This window comes from Podarcis filfolensis (assembly GCF_964270895.1).
Source record: "Podarcis filfolensis genome assembly, chromosome: 6".
In the NCBI taxonomy this organism is placed as follows: Eukaryota; Metazoa; Chordata; class Lepidosauria; order Squamata; family Lacertidae; genus Podarcis; species Podarcis filfolensis.
Genome location: NC_139609.1, coordinates 59,997,958 through 60,015,288, shown reverse-complemented (window position 1 = coordinate 60,015,288; position 17,331 = coordinate 59,997,958). Strand labels below are relative to the sequence as shown.

The 17,331-nt window shown below is 42.6% G+C and overlaps 2 protein-coding genes across 2 annotated transcripts; one reads left to right on the top strand and one right to left on the bottom strand.

Moving 5' to 3' along the window:
* The first annotated feature begins 458 nt into the window (after positions 1-458).
* AVPR1B (arginine vasopressin receptor 1B) lies at positions 459-3,674 on the top strand. The gene is made up of 2 exons (XM_083619341.1): positions 459-1,467; positions 2,926-3,674. The coding sequence occupies exons 1-2, from the start codon at positions 498-500 to the stop codon at positions 3,246-3,248; spliced, it is 1,293 nt and encodes a 430-aa protein (XP_083475467.1). The 5' UTR covers positions 459-497; the 3' UTR covers positions 3,249-3,674.
* Positions 3,675-5,061: 1,387 nt separating this feature from the next.
* LOC310764939 (uncharacterized protein) lies at positions 5,062-15,730 on the bottom strand. Its single transcript, XM_083619323.1, has 7 exons — positions 15,597-15,730; positions 11,961-12,035; positions 10,021-10,121; positions 8,498-8,699; positions 7,658-7,694; positions 5,842-6,856; positions 5,062-5,514 (listed from the first exon to the last, which is right to left on the bottom strand). The coding sequence occupies exons 2-6, from the start codon at positions 11,969-11,971 to the stop codon at positions 6,710-6,712; spliced, it is 498 nt and encodes a 165-aa protein (XP_083475449.1). The 5' UTR covers positions 11,972-12,035; positions 15,597-15,730; the 3' UTR covers positions 5,062-5,514; positions 5,842-6,709.
* Between the last annotated feature and the right edge of the window lie 1,601 nt (positions 15,731-17,331).

Sequence of the window (17,331 nt, the reverse complement as noted above, 5' to 3'; positions counted from 1 at the left end):
ATAGTAGTGCTGTCTGAGCCGGTCAGTGCAGAGAGGAAAGGGGGAAAAGATCTAATGGATCCCGAGAGAGTAAGGAACTAGGAAAGAAGTGAGGGGAGTGGGAGAAGAGAGACCATAAAATTCAACGAGCTATCGGATCCCAAAGCAAAGCAGGGGTGTTGATGGGCGCAGAAGAGGGAAATGAAAACTGAACAAGATATATTGTAAACAATTCATATTCATAAAAAAGATTTGCAGCTTTCCAGGCGAATTAGAAAAGGGGATTTAAGACAAATTATATTGTTAGCTGAATCTGACTCACCTCGTGATGATAAATAGCCGGGCCAAATATTAAGGGGAGAGGGAACAGTTAAAAGAAAGATGGAAAATTAATCTGGCTTCTACAGATCTACAGTCATGAGGAGGGTGCTATTAACCTAACTACCTGATCTCTCAGAGAGTCTCATATTGCAGAACTTACTTTTGGGAAATCACCGCACTTCTTTGAATCCTAGTCAATGGGGAAGAATAGCACTGACCGTAGCAGCTTTGTGAACAGATCTTTTCTGGAGAGCACCAGACTCTTTGAGCCAAAGGATGGAGACGGCAACCAGACTATCCTCCACACCCGAGACGAAGAACTCGCCAAGGCTGAGATTGGGGTCCTGGCAGCCATCCTGGTGGTGACCCTGGTGGGGAACCTGGGCGTCCTTCTGGCCATGTACCGGCTAAGGAAGAAGATGAGCCGCATGCACCTTTTCATCCTGCACCTGGGCCTGACCGACCTCGGGGTGGCGCTCTTCCAGGTCCTCCCGCAAATGATCTGGGAGGTGACCTATCGCTTCCAAGGGCCGGATCCTCTTTGCAAGGCTGTTAAGTACCTGCAGGTGCTCAGCATGTTTGCCTCCACCTACATGCTCATTGCTATGACGCTGGACCGCTATATGGCGGTGTGCCACCCGCTGCGCACCCTGCAGCAGCCCAGCTGCCAGGCTTACCAGATGATCGGGGTCACTTGGCTGCTCAGCTGCCTGCTCAGCTTGCCTCAGATCTTCATCTTCTCTCTCAGAGAGGTGCAGCAAGGCTCTGGCGTGCTGGACTGCTGGGCGGAATTCAAGTATCCCTGGGGGGCTAAAGCCTACATTACGTGGATGACCTTGTGCGTCTTCGTGCTGCCCGTGGCCATCCTCACCGTCTGCTACAGCCTCATTTGCCACAAGATCTGCAAGAACCTTCGAGGGAAGACGCAGAGCTGCGGTCCCTGTCCTGCCCCTACAACTGCTGCTGCTATTTCTTATACAGCCACAGTTCCGAAGGGAGCAGAGTGCCAGTCTGGCTCCCGGGTCAGCAGCGTGCGCACCATCTCGAGGGCAAAGATCCGCACTGTGAAGATGACCTTTGTCATAGTGCTGGCCTACGTCGCTTGCTGGGCTCCCTTCTTCAGCATGCAGATGTGGTCGGTGTGGGACAGGAATGCCCCGAATGACGGTGAGTGCCTTTGAGGAGGAGAGAGAGAGGGTCAGGATTCAAAGACTCACCCTGCTTCCTCCATCACAGTCAGTGCAAGCTCTGGACCATAGTCAGGCCTCCATGTGGTAACCAAGTATAGCTTTTTCTTTCATATCCATCCCACGGCGGATGGGGAAGTGCTCTTCTGATTAGATGAGTAAAACCACCCAGAAGAAAACAGATTTAATGCAACACTCACAAATAGGTATACAGTACGGACACACCTCAGTGACTCCCTCTCTCTCGCAGCAAATGCACACCAGCTCCTGATTTGAACATGCAACCTGGGAGAAGGAAATCTATCATTCATTCATTCATTCACTCACTCACTCACTCACTCACTCACATCAGGCAAGAAATGTTTTCCCCGACACACACCTACCTACATCTCACCCACCAGCATAGTAAGATGCAATGTCTAGGCTGATCTCTGTCACAAACACACATTTACAACTTGTACCGTATTCTAGTACCAACTGCATTGCTCTGCATCTCCATCTAGCTTTCATCAAGGCAACACAGAAACGACTGTTTTCTAAAAGATTTGTGTGTGGTGGGAGAGAGGGGGTGGTTTTGCCTGTACATTATTATTTTCACTACGGTTACAAGATACGTCTACAATTATGGTTTTGAAGTAAAATAATAACATCACACGCTGTTGAAAAATTGGTTGCTAAAACAGAAATGCAGATGTGTGAACTTATAAGCCATCATGATTGTAGGATATACCGTCATGGTGTTTAATTTCCCTATTTTGAGTTCTTTACAGAACATGGAATCAAATTATGCTTGGATTTGTTACCTAGATAAAGATTATATAGATGTTCAAATAATACTTTTTTTTTAAAGCAAGCAAGAGAGAGAATCATTAAAAGAACTGAGCACGAGAGCATCATCCCTTGCCTGGAGGATTTAAAATGAAACCCAAACAGTGTGGTCAACTAATCAATAGCTGAGGGTTGGTAGATAGTGGAGTCATTAGAGTGCCGGGTTTAGACTCTCAAAGACCTGAGTTCTAATCCTCCTTCAGGCACAGTCTATCCTATTTTCCACATTGCATGTTGGCTCCTATGTATAACTGTGTTGAGAATCAAAGCCAGTTCCAACTACCTGCCGCATATTACCTGTAGAATACTAGCAGTGTGACAAATGTCACACCCACACCTTCAGTATAATCCTTCCCTATGCAGGCACAGTGATTTCTGAATAGGACTTAACAGAGCCCTGTATCTTACTCAGTTTCAAGCCACACTCGCACACCCCTCTCTATCCTCTACGCAGACAATTAAGAGGCATCTTTCACATTTAAGGACACCATTATTACATGCAATTGTATTTTACATGTCTACATCTGCCAGAAACATACCACACATTTTTTATTTGCATGGAGTTGGTGGGGGGGTAAATTAACTGCCATTGTTTCCCTCTCCATTTCAGAGTCCAGCAATGCAACTTACACCATCACCATGTTACTTGCCAGCCTCAGCAGCTGCTGCAACCCCTGGATTTACATGTTCTTCAGCGGACATCTTGTTCATGATATCATGCACTTTTTCTCCTGCTGTGGGAACCTTCACTCCAACCTCAAGAGGCAATTCTCCAATGGCAGCCTCTGCAGCCGGAAAACCACTATCTTGACTCACAGCCCGCAGAGCACCCTGATTGCGGCTGGTGCCGGTGTTCAGATGCAACTGGAGAGCTTGAAAGATTTCTACCAGCCCTATGAGGAGGACACAGTGACTGAATCAAGGGAGCTGTAGAGTATAAGCTTGGGCCACTGTATGGTAGTTAGTCTGTGCCAGGAGCTCCGAATGGTAATGGAGAGCAGGGGAACTTGATGGTCTTATCATGTATGGGATTTAAGTCTATCTTTCTGCAAGAGCTTTGTCCTGCAGAAACTTGAGAGTTGGCAAAGAATACCCGCATCCCATTTATACTTATGTGTAATATATTGTGGACTTCTAGGTAGTCCCTGTGAGAACACAGTTCTGAGCCAGGTAGATCTCTGGTCAGATCCAGCAAGGATCTCCTTATGTTCTTACCTGTCACTTTGGCTTTTCTATCAGACCTGAGCCATTTCTTTCTCAAGAATGCTGGTTGCAAACAAGCTGCTCAGTGGTAAGCTGATACCTTTCTGTGCTCCAGCTATGGCTGCATACACAGTATAGCACATTTGAAACACATTTTTCCCCCTTAAAGAATTCTGGGCGCTGTAGTTTACCCCTCACAAAGTTACAATCCCAAGCAATCCTACAGTGGCCAGAATTCTGTGAGGAAGGAAATATGTTTCGAATGTGCTTTAGGCTGAAGGTGCTCAGCCTAGATGTGTGCAAAGTACCCACCGGCGGAACAAATGGTTTTGTACAGGACACAAATCCAGTTGTAACACCTCCCAGTCCCAGCCCCTCCCTCACTCCCTCACTGCTGCTTTCTCCCTCACCTCCCTAGTAACAGCAAGCATGACTCTTATTGCACTCCACAACAGCAGGAGAAAAGAGTAGGCAGAAATAAAAATAAAAATGCTTGACCACTAGAGAGGTGGCATTGCTCTTGAACTGCTGCTCCGCCCACATTCCCCTCTGGCCACACCCACACCTGTCATCTTGTCTTGCCCACTTTTGCCTTTGGTCCCAGCCACCATTGGCAGAAGGATGCCTAGGAGAGAATGCAACCCTCAAGCTGAAGAAGATTCCTTACCCCTGACTTCATGCTCCACCATGATAGCAGGAGGCAAGTTATTACCAAGTGCAGGAGGGTTTGCTTATGCCCTAGTTCCCTTCTCTGGTCTCCCTTTCCTCCACCACCCCTATATAATTGGAAGACGGAAAAGTGAGGTGAAAGTGACAGCCATACTTTGAACGCCACATCAGCCTCACCATCAGTCAGAATCATGTGGTGTAAAAATTCATGTTCTTTCTAAGCGGGGACAAACCAAGGTTTTGAGCTCCCCTAGAAGAATTCAAACTAAGCCTTAATGTAATAATTCGTAATTATGGAGTTAAATATTGCATCCAGTTATTTTGGGTTGGAGCTAAGACTCCATCCTGTAGCTTGCTATTGTGGTTACTTTCATTTTCCTATGTTGTTGTTGTGTTGACCTGTTCATCAATAAACAACCTCTTGTTCTGGGCTTACAAAGTGAGTAAACTTGACTTATATTAAATAAATAAGAACTTAACACATTCTAACAGTATTTTCTCACAGAACAATTAGAAGTGTTTATGGACATTCCAGCTATTACAGCTTCTCAGTCAATTTGTGTCAATGGCTTCACTGCCTCAAGCACAAAGCAATACTATAAGGATTGACTTTAAATACTATACAAAACACCTACCGGTAAGTCCAATACCCCTTCCCCAGCCTTTGCTGTCCCACGTGTAATGAAATACTACTTTACCCTAGCATACATGGTTTATTTTATTTTATTTTTTTCAGAAAAAGGGAAGGGGGGTACAATGCAAGAGAGACCAAAGCTTTTTACTTTATGACAATATATTTCTATCAAGCTTTATATGTCATGTTATAATAGTTTATGAAGAAAGGCCATTTTTTGGCAATGCATTTTTATTGGGGGGGGGGCGCAATTGCAGTGCTGTCACTCCTTCTGTACATTGCATTGACTAGCTTTTCAATCTTGGCTACATTTTAGGATTGAGGAAATGAATGTAAGCTGTAGGTTTTTACAGTATCTGCCATGGACTGGCTTTTCAGAGATTATTAAATTCATTATAAATTGCAGCTGTTTGGAATCTATTCAATTAAATCAGATTAAAAAGATTAAATAAAATTAATCGTGGATTTAAATCCAATTCAAGTTTCACTGTTCCTAACACAGTTATAACAATGTAGCATCCAATAAGTATAAGCTATCCATCAGCCCTGCCATGAAGCATATGGAGCAGATCTGCAAAAGGATATTGCACTTCCAATATTTGCAATATGTTTCTGAAAACATCTCACTAAGCTTCATGGGTGGCAGATGCCATCTAAATAGTCATTTATACTGTGCCTCTCCAAGCAAGAAGGCTAGAACGATGTTGATTTAGAAATTAAGGAGTAAACAGCTGTAATAATTATGTGATTAAGAAAAGAAAGGTTAAAAAGTGCATAGAAATTGGGGAAAGGATTTGCTGAATTGACTTAATTAGAGAATGGAATACAGAAAGGGGAGGTATGAGGAGGTCGGGAAAGTAAGTTTTATGAATATAAGGGATGGAAGCTATACCTGTTTTGTATGTGTGTTTTTTTGTTTGGATTGTATGTATTGTTATTGTTTTTGTTTTTATTGTTTTGTTTACTCTGTTTTATATAAATTCCTAAACTTTAATAAATATATTATAAAAAAAAAGAAACTTAATGGTATCCTTTTTGCCAGATAGCATACATGACATGTTTAAATGAAGGCTAAGGTTTCTGACTATGAAGCCAGCTTCAGCAGGCTGGAATGAGATTTTTTAGCATTATTTTTAGGCTAGCCATCACAGACAATTCCTTTGCCCTGCCATGGGTATCACTCCCCAAGTAAAAGACGGAGATGCAAGAGGTCTGAAGGATAGTGCTGACCCATTCGGTTTCAAACAAAATATTGTATTTTGGAGTGGACTTCACCATTGAAGCATGAACAAAATACATTTCAAGCACATGACTTCCCTCAAAATCGTAACCCTGTGAAGGGAAAATTACAGTTACTGAGATTCTTTGGGGAAGTGTGTATGGTGTATGGTGTGTACACAGCCAAAATTATTTGGCAAGGCCTGGCTTGTATTTGGGGAACAGCTTAAGCACCAAAGAAAATGAAGGTGGAATTTCATTTCTGCGGAGAGCAAGACTCCCCGTAGGAATGCAACACAAATAGCAAAGGGTCAAGCTTTCGATTTCCTAAACTAAAATATGAAACTACAATACTACAATACACACAGATCCTCTGTGCTGTTTACAGACAGAATTAAAGATATAAAAATAGGGAGTTTTGGTCATTATTTTTACTCATTTTAAATAAATAAAAATGTCACTTTTTATTTGAAGTCTACTTTACAATTTTCTCTTTTATATATCTGCCAGAAAAGATCTCACTTTGTGCATCTGATGAAATGGGCTTGAGTTCACAAAAGCTTATGCCTTCATCTATACTGAAGAAGGCAATGCATGAACAGCTAGTCCTACTTAGGTCCGAACGAGAAGCAAGGGGGCAAGAGTGTGATCAGAAACCAGCTTTTCTTTCCTAGGGAGACACATTCTCATAGTGTCTGTGATCGCTTAGATCTTCATTGCTTCTTCCCGAGCTGGTGCCATTCATGGGATCTTGGAACACGATGGTTGTATAATTGATTTCATCTGACCCGGAATGCTGAAGTACAGGTAAAGCATGCTGAAATTCAAACATACAGGGTAATAGTAAATTGTGGTTCAAGAATACCAACATACAGTCACTCTGTACCACTGTGTGATTATGCCAATCCCCCGTATTATGCAAGAGCTGGTATAGCATAGTGATGACTAGACCATTAGAGAACTGTAAGGATTAAAAATGTAAGATGTTAGTAGCACAAGCCATCATAGCAAAGAAGTACTGTCTTTTGTCTCTTCTGAATCATCTAACATGCAGCTTCCTTGGATGAATCTAGCTCCTAGGACTGAGAGAGACACAGGCCCACAATGACTCTCTCTTTTGATCTTTTTAGATCACTTCGGTATTTCTTCTGCCATCCAGTGAAGTGACTCCCATTGAGGTACACAATAACATTTTGCATAGCTGTCAACGTTTCCCTTTTCTTGTGAGGAATCCTATTCGGAATAAGGGAATTTCCCTTAAAAAAGGGAAATGTTGTCAACTATGATTTTGATTATCTCCACTTTGACTACCTCAATCTCCTGATTGTATATTCACAGTATACATCAGAGCCTGTACCATCTGATGTAATCAATAGTCTTGTTTATATGAATATTTTGGGATGCCCTCTAATACTGTATATTGTTTCATTTTACTACATCTCTGAAAGATAAATAACATCTTAACCATTATTTTTAAGAATAAAGGAATGATTCGTTGTGAAATATTCTTGCAGTTTGCACAAAAAGCCTCTAAGTCCTGATAGACTAACTTAAGATTAGCATCAGCATAGCAATCATTGCAGTTCAGGTGAGATGCTGCTGAAGTAAACGCCATTACCTTTCTGGCAAGAGAGCACAGTGAGTTTTCTGAGCTGCTACCTATGACAAAGAAAAAAAACATTATTGCCATAACAGTTTAAGTATTTGAGATAGGCAGAAGGGAAATTGGATTTGAAAGCAGAGACAGAAACAGCTATGCTATGGGTGGGATTCAACATTTATAGGGGAGGTGTTTGACTTGCATACTGTGAAACAAGATGAGAGTGAATTTCATGCATAGATATGGGGCAAATGAGGAACAACCAACTCCCTCCGTGCACAGGTGAATGAAGGGTGGTTTTAGAAATTTTAAATAAATGCAATATACTTCCTGATGAATGTACTTAGGATCTACAAGATCCTAGGCTGCTTACCAAGCTTTGTCCAAGGTACAGTTCCAGAGATCCCTACTTCTAGTACCTTCTGACCAGAGAAAGGGTTTTTGTGGTTCCTAGCAAATCAGATCACCCTGGCCCCAAGAGAACTTATAACCTTTGGATCCCATCCCAAAGTTTATTAAGCAATTCAGCTTTCATCTGAAGGACCATAGGAACTATCTACAGCTATCAGCATCTGACTGTGGCTAGCGATATTAATTGATTTTGTATTTTAGCACCTGGCACACCTGCCAACGTATGTTGGTGGTATCTGTGAGTTCTTGGAAAGGGATGGGTCTGGCAGAGCAAGCTTTGGCTGAAAAAATAACACGTCAGAGAAGGAAATGCTTTTTGGTAAAAGGTGAAAGATTTATACGATCTGAAGAGAAACCAGAGTTTTTTGGTCAGTGTGTTTTTGCCATTTCAGACAAGGGGACAACTGTTGATTGTGACACTGGAAGATTCTTTTCCAAGCTGAGGACTTGCCTGCCATGAAACTGTCTATTTGAAAATGTGGTCCTTGTCCCTGCTGGGCTGGGCTTGGGTTTCTCAGCCACGGAGAGGGCAACTCCAGCTGAGAGGATGGCATATTCCCAGCTAAGGCATTCCCAGCTAAGGCATTGTTGGGCTTCTTTGCTCTGAACCCAGGCTGTCTTCTTCCATGGTGTTTATAAGCATGTTGCTCTGAAACAGAGAGTGCAGTCCTAGTTAGGCTAATACTCCAGTAAGAAACTAGGAGTCCCCCTCATCAGTGCTCTACACTCCTCAGAGGCTTCTGCTCCCATATCACCATGGCACACACATGGTCAGGGTCAGCATCAGACCCACCACTGATCTCATGAGTTTGCCCCCGGGCCCCTTCTTGCACTTACAAGCAATGGGGGAGATATGGTCTCCTCGGCTAGACCAGGTCAGGACAATGGGAAGCAGTGCTACTAGTAAGAACTATTGAATGAAACCTCACTAAGGGCATCTCACCCAAGTCCCATTGCTTTCAGTGGAGCTACTCTGAACAGAACTCGAATCTGGATCCAACATATAAGGCCTTATAGCGCCAAACCAACTCTAGTCTATTGTGCATATGGGATCAGCACAAGGTCATCAGCATAAAACAAAGCAGCTACAACAATTTAAACAAGTTCAGACAAGCATAAAATCGTGCCAGGGAGAATTTGGTGCAAAGACTAAAGCACCTGGTGGGCTGCAACAGAAAGGCGTGGGAGAATGAGGTGGTCTTCACCTGGTGCCTAAAATATCATAGTGTGGGTGCCAGGCAAGCCTCTCTGGGGAAAGCATTCCTAAGTGGGACCCTCTCCCTGATAACCATCTGCCTCATTTCATTTGTTGGGTGAACCTGTGCAAGGACTTCTAAAAGAGATATCAAGGGCAGGATGCCAGTGGTGGGTTGGGACAGAGGCAGAAGTGGATGGGGACTGTTTCCTCTGCACAGTAGACTACATTCCACACAAATCAGAGTTTTCTATTCATCCATCCTCCCATTCTTAAGATTCCTTACCTGCTTCCATCACCCTAAGGTCTCCATAAAATATACAAATGTAAAAAAACAAAAAAGTGTAAAAATAATTTAAAAGAGTTTGACATCCACACAACTCTTTGTTTAGGTGAGCAAGAGATGTTATCACAGTTCAAGGAAACCTTCCAGCCCAGAAAAAGCAGTTGAGGGCAACTGGGCCTGTTGTGGGTTGTGTCCAGGACCACATATTGCCCATGGGCTTCAGGTGCCCCACCCTTAATGTAGGATCATCAGGTTTCCTCTGTTCATTCATGGTACAAATCTCCCATATATGAATGGGATAATGATGATCTAAGAGAACTGCTACATAGGGTGCAGTAAAGTAGCAAATGGATGAATTACAGAAAGCTAGTGAAGGGTTGTCATTATGCTAAGCAGGACAGCTACATCAAAAGTAAAAAGCTCAGGAATGGAATAGAACAGACCAAGGATGAGCTCATATAAATTAAAACTTGTACAGAACAGTGTTACCTATTTTCCTGCAGAGTTTGGCATAGACTAGTACAACCACAACAACACAGACTATGGAGGTTACGGTAGATATGACAATGCTTTCCCACAGCTTGGTACATCTAAGAAGAAGAACAGATTGATATTGTTAAGGCTCACAAGGCAGGGTGGTTGATACATAATTTCAGCAAGAACATTGTTTTTTGTGCCTGATCCAAAGTTCCAATGCACACCAGGCACAGAGTTCCATGAACTGGCATCTCCATGTATTAGACAGAAGCCCTGCACCATATTTCTCTATGAAGATCCTATAATTTAACAATTATCCACATTTTTAGAAGCAAGATCCCTGTCTTTGAGAAAAGCTGTCTTTCTATACAGTGCAATGCTGGCCCCACTAACTTTTACAGTAGGAGTGGGGAAGCTGTGGTCCTCCAGATGCTACTGAACTACAACTCCTATCATCCCTAAAACTGGCCATCCTGGCTGGGGCTGATGGGAATTGGAGTCCAACACCATCTGGAGGGCTACCGGTTCCCCTCTCCTGTTTCAGAGAAACAGTGAGGAAGGTGCCATACATTATCATTCTAATGACAAAAAAACAGGATTGTTTTGAACTACTTTGGAATAATATTCACATCTATACAGTTATATATTAGACTTATATTAGACTTACAGTGCATTCCAAACCCAAGATCCGCTGGGATAAACAAGTTCAAACTAGGCAGATCTTGAGCTGTTCTGGGGATACACTGGTACTGACTACACAATCCAGCAGAACTGGAGCTATGATGGCTCAGCTGGGACTCAGCCAATGGAACATGAGCTGGCAGAATTTACACGAGCAAAAGTCCGCAAAAGGAAGCGTTCCAGGAGTGTGGCATATTCATTGGGACTGGTAGGGTAGAAAGCAAGGAGGTTGACAGTAGGTGGCGCCAGAGTCAGTGACAGGCAGGGCAACACTGAGATTAAGGAGGAGGAAGATGATACACAGTGCCAACCCCTGGACTGGTTGTAAGTAAAAAGTCAGGGCAGGTGGGGGCTGGCTAAGGGTGGGTTGAGGTTGGTGGGGCAGTACCCCATTAACCCCAGTTGGCCAGCCTCCACAGCTTACACCTACTGCAAACCTCTTTCAGCTCAGCCATGTGACCTGGCAACCTGGAGGATTTCCCCCTGGCCCAAAAGGTGCTGTAAATCAAACTCTGTTTTAAAGGCTTGTTTAAATCTGAACTTATGAAATGGTTTATCACTGTTGATCATGGTGTAAGCATAAGACTGACATAACTTAAACACGACATGGGATTCTCCATCTTGAACCTTGCTTGACCTTGGTACAAGCCTGATACCAGCCTCCTCTTAGGAAATACTTCACACCTTGTAAAAGTCAACACATGCCAATCAAGTCGCTAGCAAAGTCTATTCAAACTCCTGAATGGATGCCTTCAAGTTAATGGTGGTACAGGAGGCAGGCAAAGAGATAGCCAGGTTTGGTTAATGGAGGTTACCCCAGCTTTTTAACTCTTTTGATGAGCAAAACACAATGTAAAAATACATGATAAAGCACAAAAAACATGATTAAAAGAAGAACATTTACCCAACTTTGGGAAGGCAACACAAGGAATGGGGGGTGGGGAGTCACATTTGGGCTTTGCTCCCCCCTGCGTGACAAGGCAGTGTGTGGCCTGTGGGCTCTGTGTCAAACTCTCTGGCCCACTTGGTATGAAAAGTTGAACTGCCCTGCACTAGCACAATGGGAATTCCACCCACCCACCCAAATTGGTTCTTGGGGGTTAGGAGAAGCACATAGGGGGGAGAAGAGCGGAGATCATAATGTGTGGTGATGTCTGTGCTGACAGAACGATCATAGCAGTGCCACACTGAATTCTACCAAATAGCAAGAGTTATCCAAGAGGATTTCTGTGACGATCTGTGCAATAACTCCTTGACACAAACTAACTTACTCCTCACTCATTCTTTTGGCAAAGTGTCTGGACAAGCCCACAGCTCCTCCTGCAACTGCTGAGTTGCTCAGAGTCCTAGAAAGAAAAAGAAGATGCATCAAAACAACATACGTGCTTGTAGTTAGCTCTGAAATTGATTGAACTAATTCAAACTGTTACACATTGTCCCACCGATTTGCCCTGCCCTTGTTTGTGCCTTTAAGAATATCCACTGGGCCTCCATCATGTCTAAGTGGAGAGGTGACTTTTCTCACTCCCCCAGCCTGGCCATGTCTAGATACACAAGCTAAGGAATGCTCATGGCCTAGCAGGGACCACTTTGAGAGTACTGTATTTTTCTGTGTATAAGACTAGGGTTTTTTTACCAAAAAAATAAAAATAAAGGCTTAAAATTGGGGCCGTCTTATAGGGGTAGTGCTGAGGGGTGTTTTCTTAATCTGGAGTCCCCAAAAATAGGGGCTGTCTTATACATGGGGGCATCTTATACACAGAAAAATATGGTAATTAAGATTTTGATGGCCCCTATCTTCTTGCCATTGACACACACACCATAAATTAAAAACCCCAAGAATATGGGAACTGTGGTTTGTTAAGGGTGTTGTAACTCTGTGAACACTCAGGCATTACATGCATGAGATAGCACTGGTGGAAATTAGCACTAAACGTTCCTTTACATTTTCCCATTCTGCTTTGTTGGCTCCCAGCCTTTGAGAAGACAAAATAGATAATTGCATTTTAAGGAGCATATAATAATTGCCAAACACATTCATCAAAACTGAATATTCATGTACTGAGATAACATTTTGAAACTTCTGAGAGAATCACGAGGGAAATCAATTTGAACTTAAATTATTTTAAGTGATCCTCAGTTAACAGAAAATTTGCTTCCTTTTTCAAGCTATAGTGATGGATACAGTGGCTAGCTAATGCATCTTCATTCATGCTTCATTTATAGAAAAGGCTGACACACATAGAACGTGGAATTTTTCAACCTGTCTAAATTCAGTGTTTATTGGACTGGGCCTTCCTATGTTTTCACCCTGATTGAGCCAATCCATCTGTTCACAGTCAGCCTGTAATATTAGAGGGCTTTCTCCACTGCAGAATACCCTCACTTCTGAGATATTACTGGCACCAACCCTGATTTTCTTTTGATTCCAGATTAAGACCTGGTTGCTTTGACAGTCATTAGGGATTTTTAATTGTTCAACATAGTCTGGTAATTTTAAGATTGCTGATGTTACCTAAGGATTTTATCTTTTTTGTTAAAATTGTGTTTTAGATGGAATTATTGTACCCCGCCATGAGACCAATATGATAGTTTTAATAAATAAAAACAATTAAAAATGATATGTGAAAGAAGGGTTGCTGTTTGATGTGTTGACTTACAAATCCTAAATGTTAGAATTAGTGAATCAGGACATCAAACAGAGTGGCTGGGGAAACCCAGCCAGATGGGCGGGGTATAAATAATAAAATTATTATTATTATTATTACTCTTCTTTCCAAACCCAAAGCACGGAGACTGTGCACCAACAATTTGGCTTGTTCAGGATGAAATTATATGTGTGAACAGCAGTAATATTGGACCATGTGAGGCAGTTGGATTTGGGTTCCATGAAGAGAAAGGGAAAGGTTAGTTATCTAACTTATTGTGGTATTTGTACTCCCAATCTCTAATTTTAATGTAACTGTTTTAATAAATATATTTATTAACCACTTAATACCAAAATATTCTCCAGGAGGTTTACAAAAGCTAAACCAAAGAGAATATAAAAGTAAACAACACGACCATAAATATATGTCATCTAAAATACAATCCCCTGTAATAAAAATTTAAAAAGCAAAAACATAGAAGCACACTTTAAGAGCCAGGGAAAGCCTTTCAGAACAGATGTGTATGCAATTTGAAGTTCATCACAGTTAGTGCTTGCAAATGGGAGAATATTTATGACGGTCAGTGCCCTGCTACTAAGAAAGGATTAAAAATAATCTACCAGTGATGGCATGGTCAGTAAGGTCTTCCCTGAAGATCTTAAGGTTCATGTGTTCTTGCTTGGGAATGTTACATCCCAGTTCAGCCAGGTTTAGCAGAAAGCATCTTGTAGATGAGGTGCTACTCTCAACTGACACTTTCAGCCATCAGGAACCTGATCTTGACCATCCATTGGCCTTATGTATGTTACTGCTTTCTGCTGAACTATACTGGACTTTGAAGCTAATGAGGGAGAATTTTTTTGTGAATAGTGCCCACTGCTATGCATAACTGGTTCTTTCTTGAGTTTGGTCTTTGACTTCTGAACCAAAACTCAGCTTTGACTGCTCTTGGGTTCTGATGTTGTCCCCTAGTGAGGATGATAAAGGATCTTAGGCAGCTCTGGATGAAGATGAAGATGGGGGAATGGACGCATAATTTCTTTTTCTTAATATTTGTCATGACAGCAAAAAAAAATTGTATCCCGAAGAAAACGAAGAGCTTCTTTAATGTGTGATGGCTCATCACAATTTATATGCTGCTATTAATTATAATGTAATTTTACCATGGCATTTGCTTCCATTTATCAGTGACTATCTCAAGATCTCTACAGAACAGAGAGTCTTCCATTTATCACACTGAAAGAATCTTGCTGCCGATGGAAAGGGAGGTTTTGTTTTATTTGATTCGGTTTCAACATTTTGTATGCAATGCTCATTGCAACTTTCCCAACAATTACATTTTTCTCTGGGAGTTTAACTGGTGAGCACCATGCAGCTCCACTGTGGTGCTCTTGCCATTAGTTCTTGCCTTAAATTAGAATTTTAGGGGATCCTCGTCTCAGTGTACATTTTCCATCTTGGCTCCTCAAATGCTTTAGTGCTAATTGTAATTATTATCCAGAATTTTGTTTCTCAAAAGCCTCACTTCCTGTTCAACTGCATCAGGGTTTCGAAAGCAAAATGAAAACTACTTCTTTATTCTGTACTATTCAGACCACATCTGGAGCACCACATCTAACTGGAATCAATAGCAAATGTTGCCTTTCGCCCACAAATTTCACTGCACTGAAATTGCAAAGCACAATCAACCGAACACCATTTCTGCATAAGCCACTTCCAATAGGAGGTTTGTTTTCAACTTGTGTTATCTCCTGGATTTCAGCTGCATTTTGTAATTCGTTACGCATTACATCTTTGTGATGAAGAAATCTGATGTGGATTTGGGGTAATACAAAACTTCCCAGGTTCATTAGAGATAGGAAACACCTCTGTTTGAAACCATTGAGAGGTCCTGCCAGCCAGTATAGGCAGGGGATGAGGAACCAGCAGTCCTCCACATGTCGTTGGGCTCCAGCCCCAGTCAGCATGGCCAGTGGATGATGGGAGTTGCAGTTCAGCAACATTTAGAGAGGCATGGGCTCTGCATCCCTGGTACAGTCAATACTGAACGAGATGGACCAATGGTCCAATTTGATATAAAGTAGCTTCCCACATATGTTGTGGGGAGATGGATCAGTACATAGATAAATAAACAGATATGCAATGAAACTGATTACACTTCATATAAAAATGGAAAATATTATACCCAAAGCTGTTGCAGAGAGCATTCACATAGAAATCCATTTCCTTTCCTTTTAGACTCCTTCGGATTCTACTTACCCACTGAGTTAGGCAATCTTCACTCTAGAATACCATTCCCTGCTAGCTGTATCATGAATAATTCCATTTTGTAGTGATTCCTTCCTGCAAGGATCCTTCTGCAGTGGCAGTCATCTGCAATTGATTCATTTCCTACTGCAGCGTGAAAGCTACTATTCTGGCTGATAATGATCGCAGAAATGTGGAAATGTGCAAGAGGAAATTACAAAGACCCCCTATCCAAAGATCAGTCACAGGCAGCTTTGCATAGCTGCTTAACGTTAGATTACAAAATGAGATTGGGGGGGAAGGGACCGCTAGTCATATAAGGAGATATGAAATCTGCCCACCGAGTTCTCAGAAGTTGTCTTGCCTTGAGGAAGAGGCTTCGGTTTTTCTTCCCTATTCTCAGAGCACCTTAGCGTTTCAGTGGGTGCAGGGTTTGGATGCTATGCTATGATTGTAGCAGTGAGAGCAGGGGTTGCCAACCTTTCTGAGCCTATGGAAACATTTACCAACCAGAGAAATTGTTGTGGGCACCACCCACACACTGCAAGCTGTTCTAGTAGCTGCAACAGAATGCTAATTTCAGAAGGGGAAGGGAGCGGACCCTTTGGGCACCAAGGAAGGCCTCTGCAGGTCCATGGGGTGCCTTGTTGGCAACCCCTGGGTTTGAGTGTCGGACCAGGGCTGGGGTGATCTGGGTTCAAATCCCCACTCTGCTATGAAGCTCACAGTTACCTTTTCTCAGCCTAACAGACCTCACAGGGTTGTTGGGAGAATAAAAGTCAGGCAGTGGGGGGCGCAGAGAGAGAGAAGCATGTATAAATCAACCTGTTAGGAAGATTAGGATAACAGTGTCAAGGGTGCAAATATGTGGGTCTTCAGGGTGTCAAGGGTGCAAATATGTGGGTCTTCTGTCTGTCAACCATTTTCATTGTCTGTGTGACAACCAGGAATGCTATGAGTGGTCCTCGCCCCCCCCCCAAGTTCTGGATTCTCTTTCTTTAAGACTGCATAGTGTAGGTTACTTAGAAGATAAAATGTTTTCTTTTATTTTTATGCTCTCTTTCTAATTCTCCCTGATGCTTAAGCTTTCATAATAGAGCATATTAGTTTGGAATGTGGGCTTGGTGCTCCCTGTGTGGTAGATCACTGGTTCATGCTGTGTGCTCTGGTCCCTGGGAGGCAATGGGAAAACAGGCTGGGATGGGGCTGGGATGGTATTACCTAGACAGATTTAGCTGTTGATTGCTCTCCCAGGTAAAAACTTACAAATCTTGGAGCCCCCACTACCACCACCACTCAACATATTGGGTAGACAGTGGGATGGTAGCAGTAAACATACATGTGAGGAAGATGTGCTGCAGGTCAGGTGGGTCCATTTGCCACAAGAAAGCAGCAATGTTAAAAGAACAGCACAGCACAACACAGGAATATATAAAGCTGCTTTAAATGCAACAGTTGCAATTTTAGCCTTTCCCTGGAACATATTCAGCAAAATGCACATAGACACACATTTCACCATCCATGAATGTTGGGCATCCAATGGATAGCCCATTGTTTGGGTAGCAAAGGGCCTGCCTCCTCCTTGCCTGCATAGGGAGAGGAGAGTGTTTTGCAAGTGAGGAGCCTGCTGCATCTGTAAGGGAATATTGAACAGATGATGCTCTTTGATTGCTTGATGTTAGATTGGGTGATTTTTCAGTTCATCTACCTCTCTAAGATCCTGTAATGCAAGAGGCAATATATTTGC

Excerpts from the sequence above, each read along its gene's own strand:
- LOC310764939 (XM_083619323.1), bottom strand. Across the intron at positions 8,700-10,020 it reads CAAACTCTGCAGGAAAATAG|AGCAACATGCTTATAAACAC; the intron begins GTAACACTGTTC and ends TCTCTGTTTCAG. Across the intron at positions 6,857-7,657 it reads TGTGCTCTCTTGCCAGAAAG|CATGCTTTACCTGTACTTCA; the intron begins GTAATGGCGTTT and ends TTTGAATTTCAG.
- AVPR1B (XM_083619341.1), top strand. The coding sequence starts at position 498 with ATGGGGAAGAATAGCACTGACCGTAGCAGCTTTGTGAACAGATCTTTT. Across the intron at positions 1,468-2,925 it reads CAGGAATGCCCCGAATGACG|AGTCCAGCAATGCAACTTAC; the intron begins GTGAGTGCCTTT and ends TCTCCATTTCAG.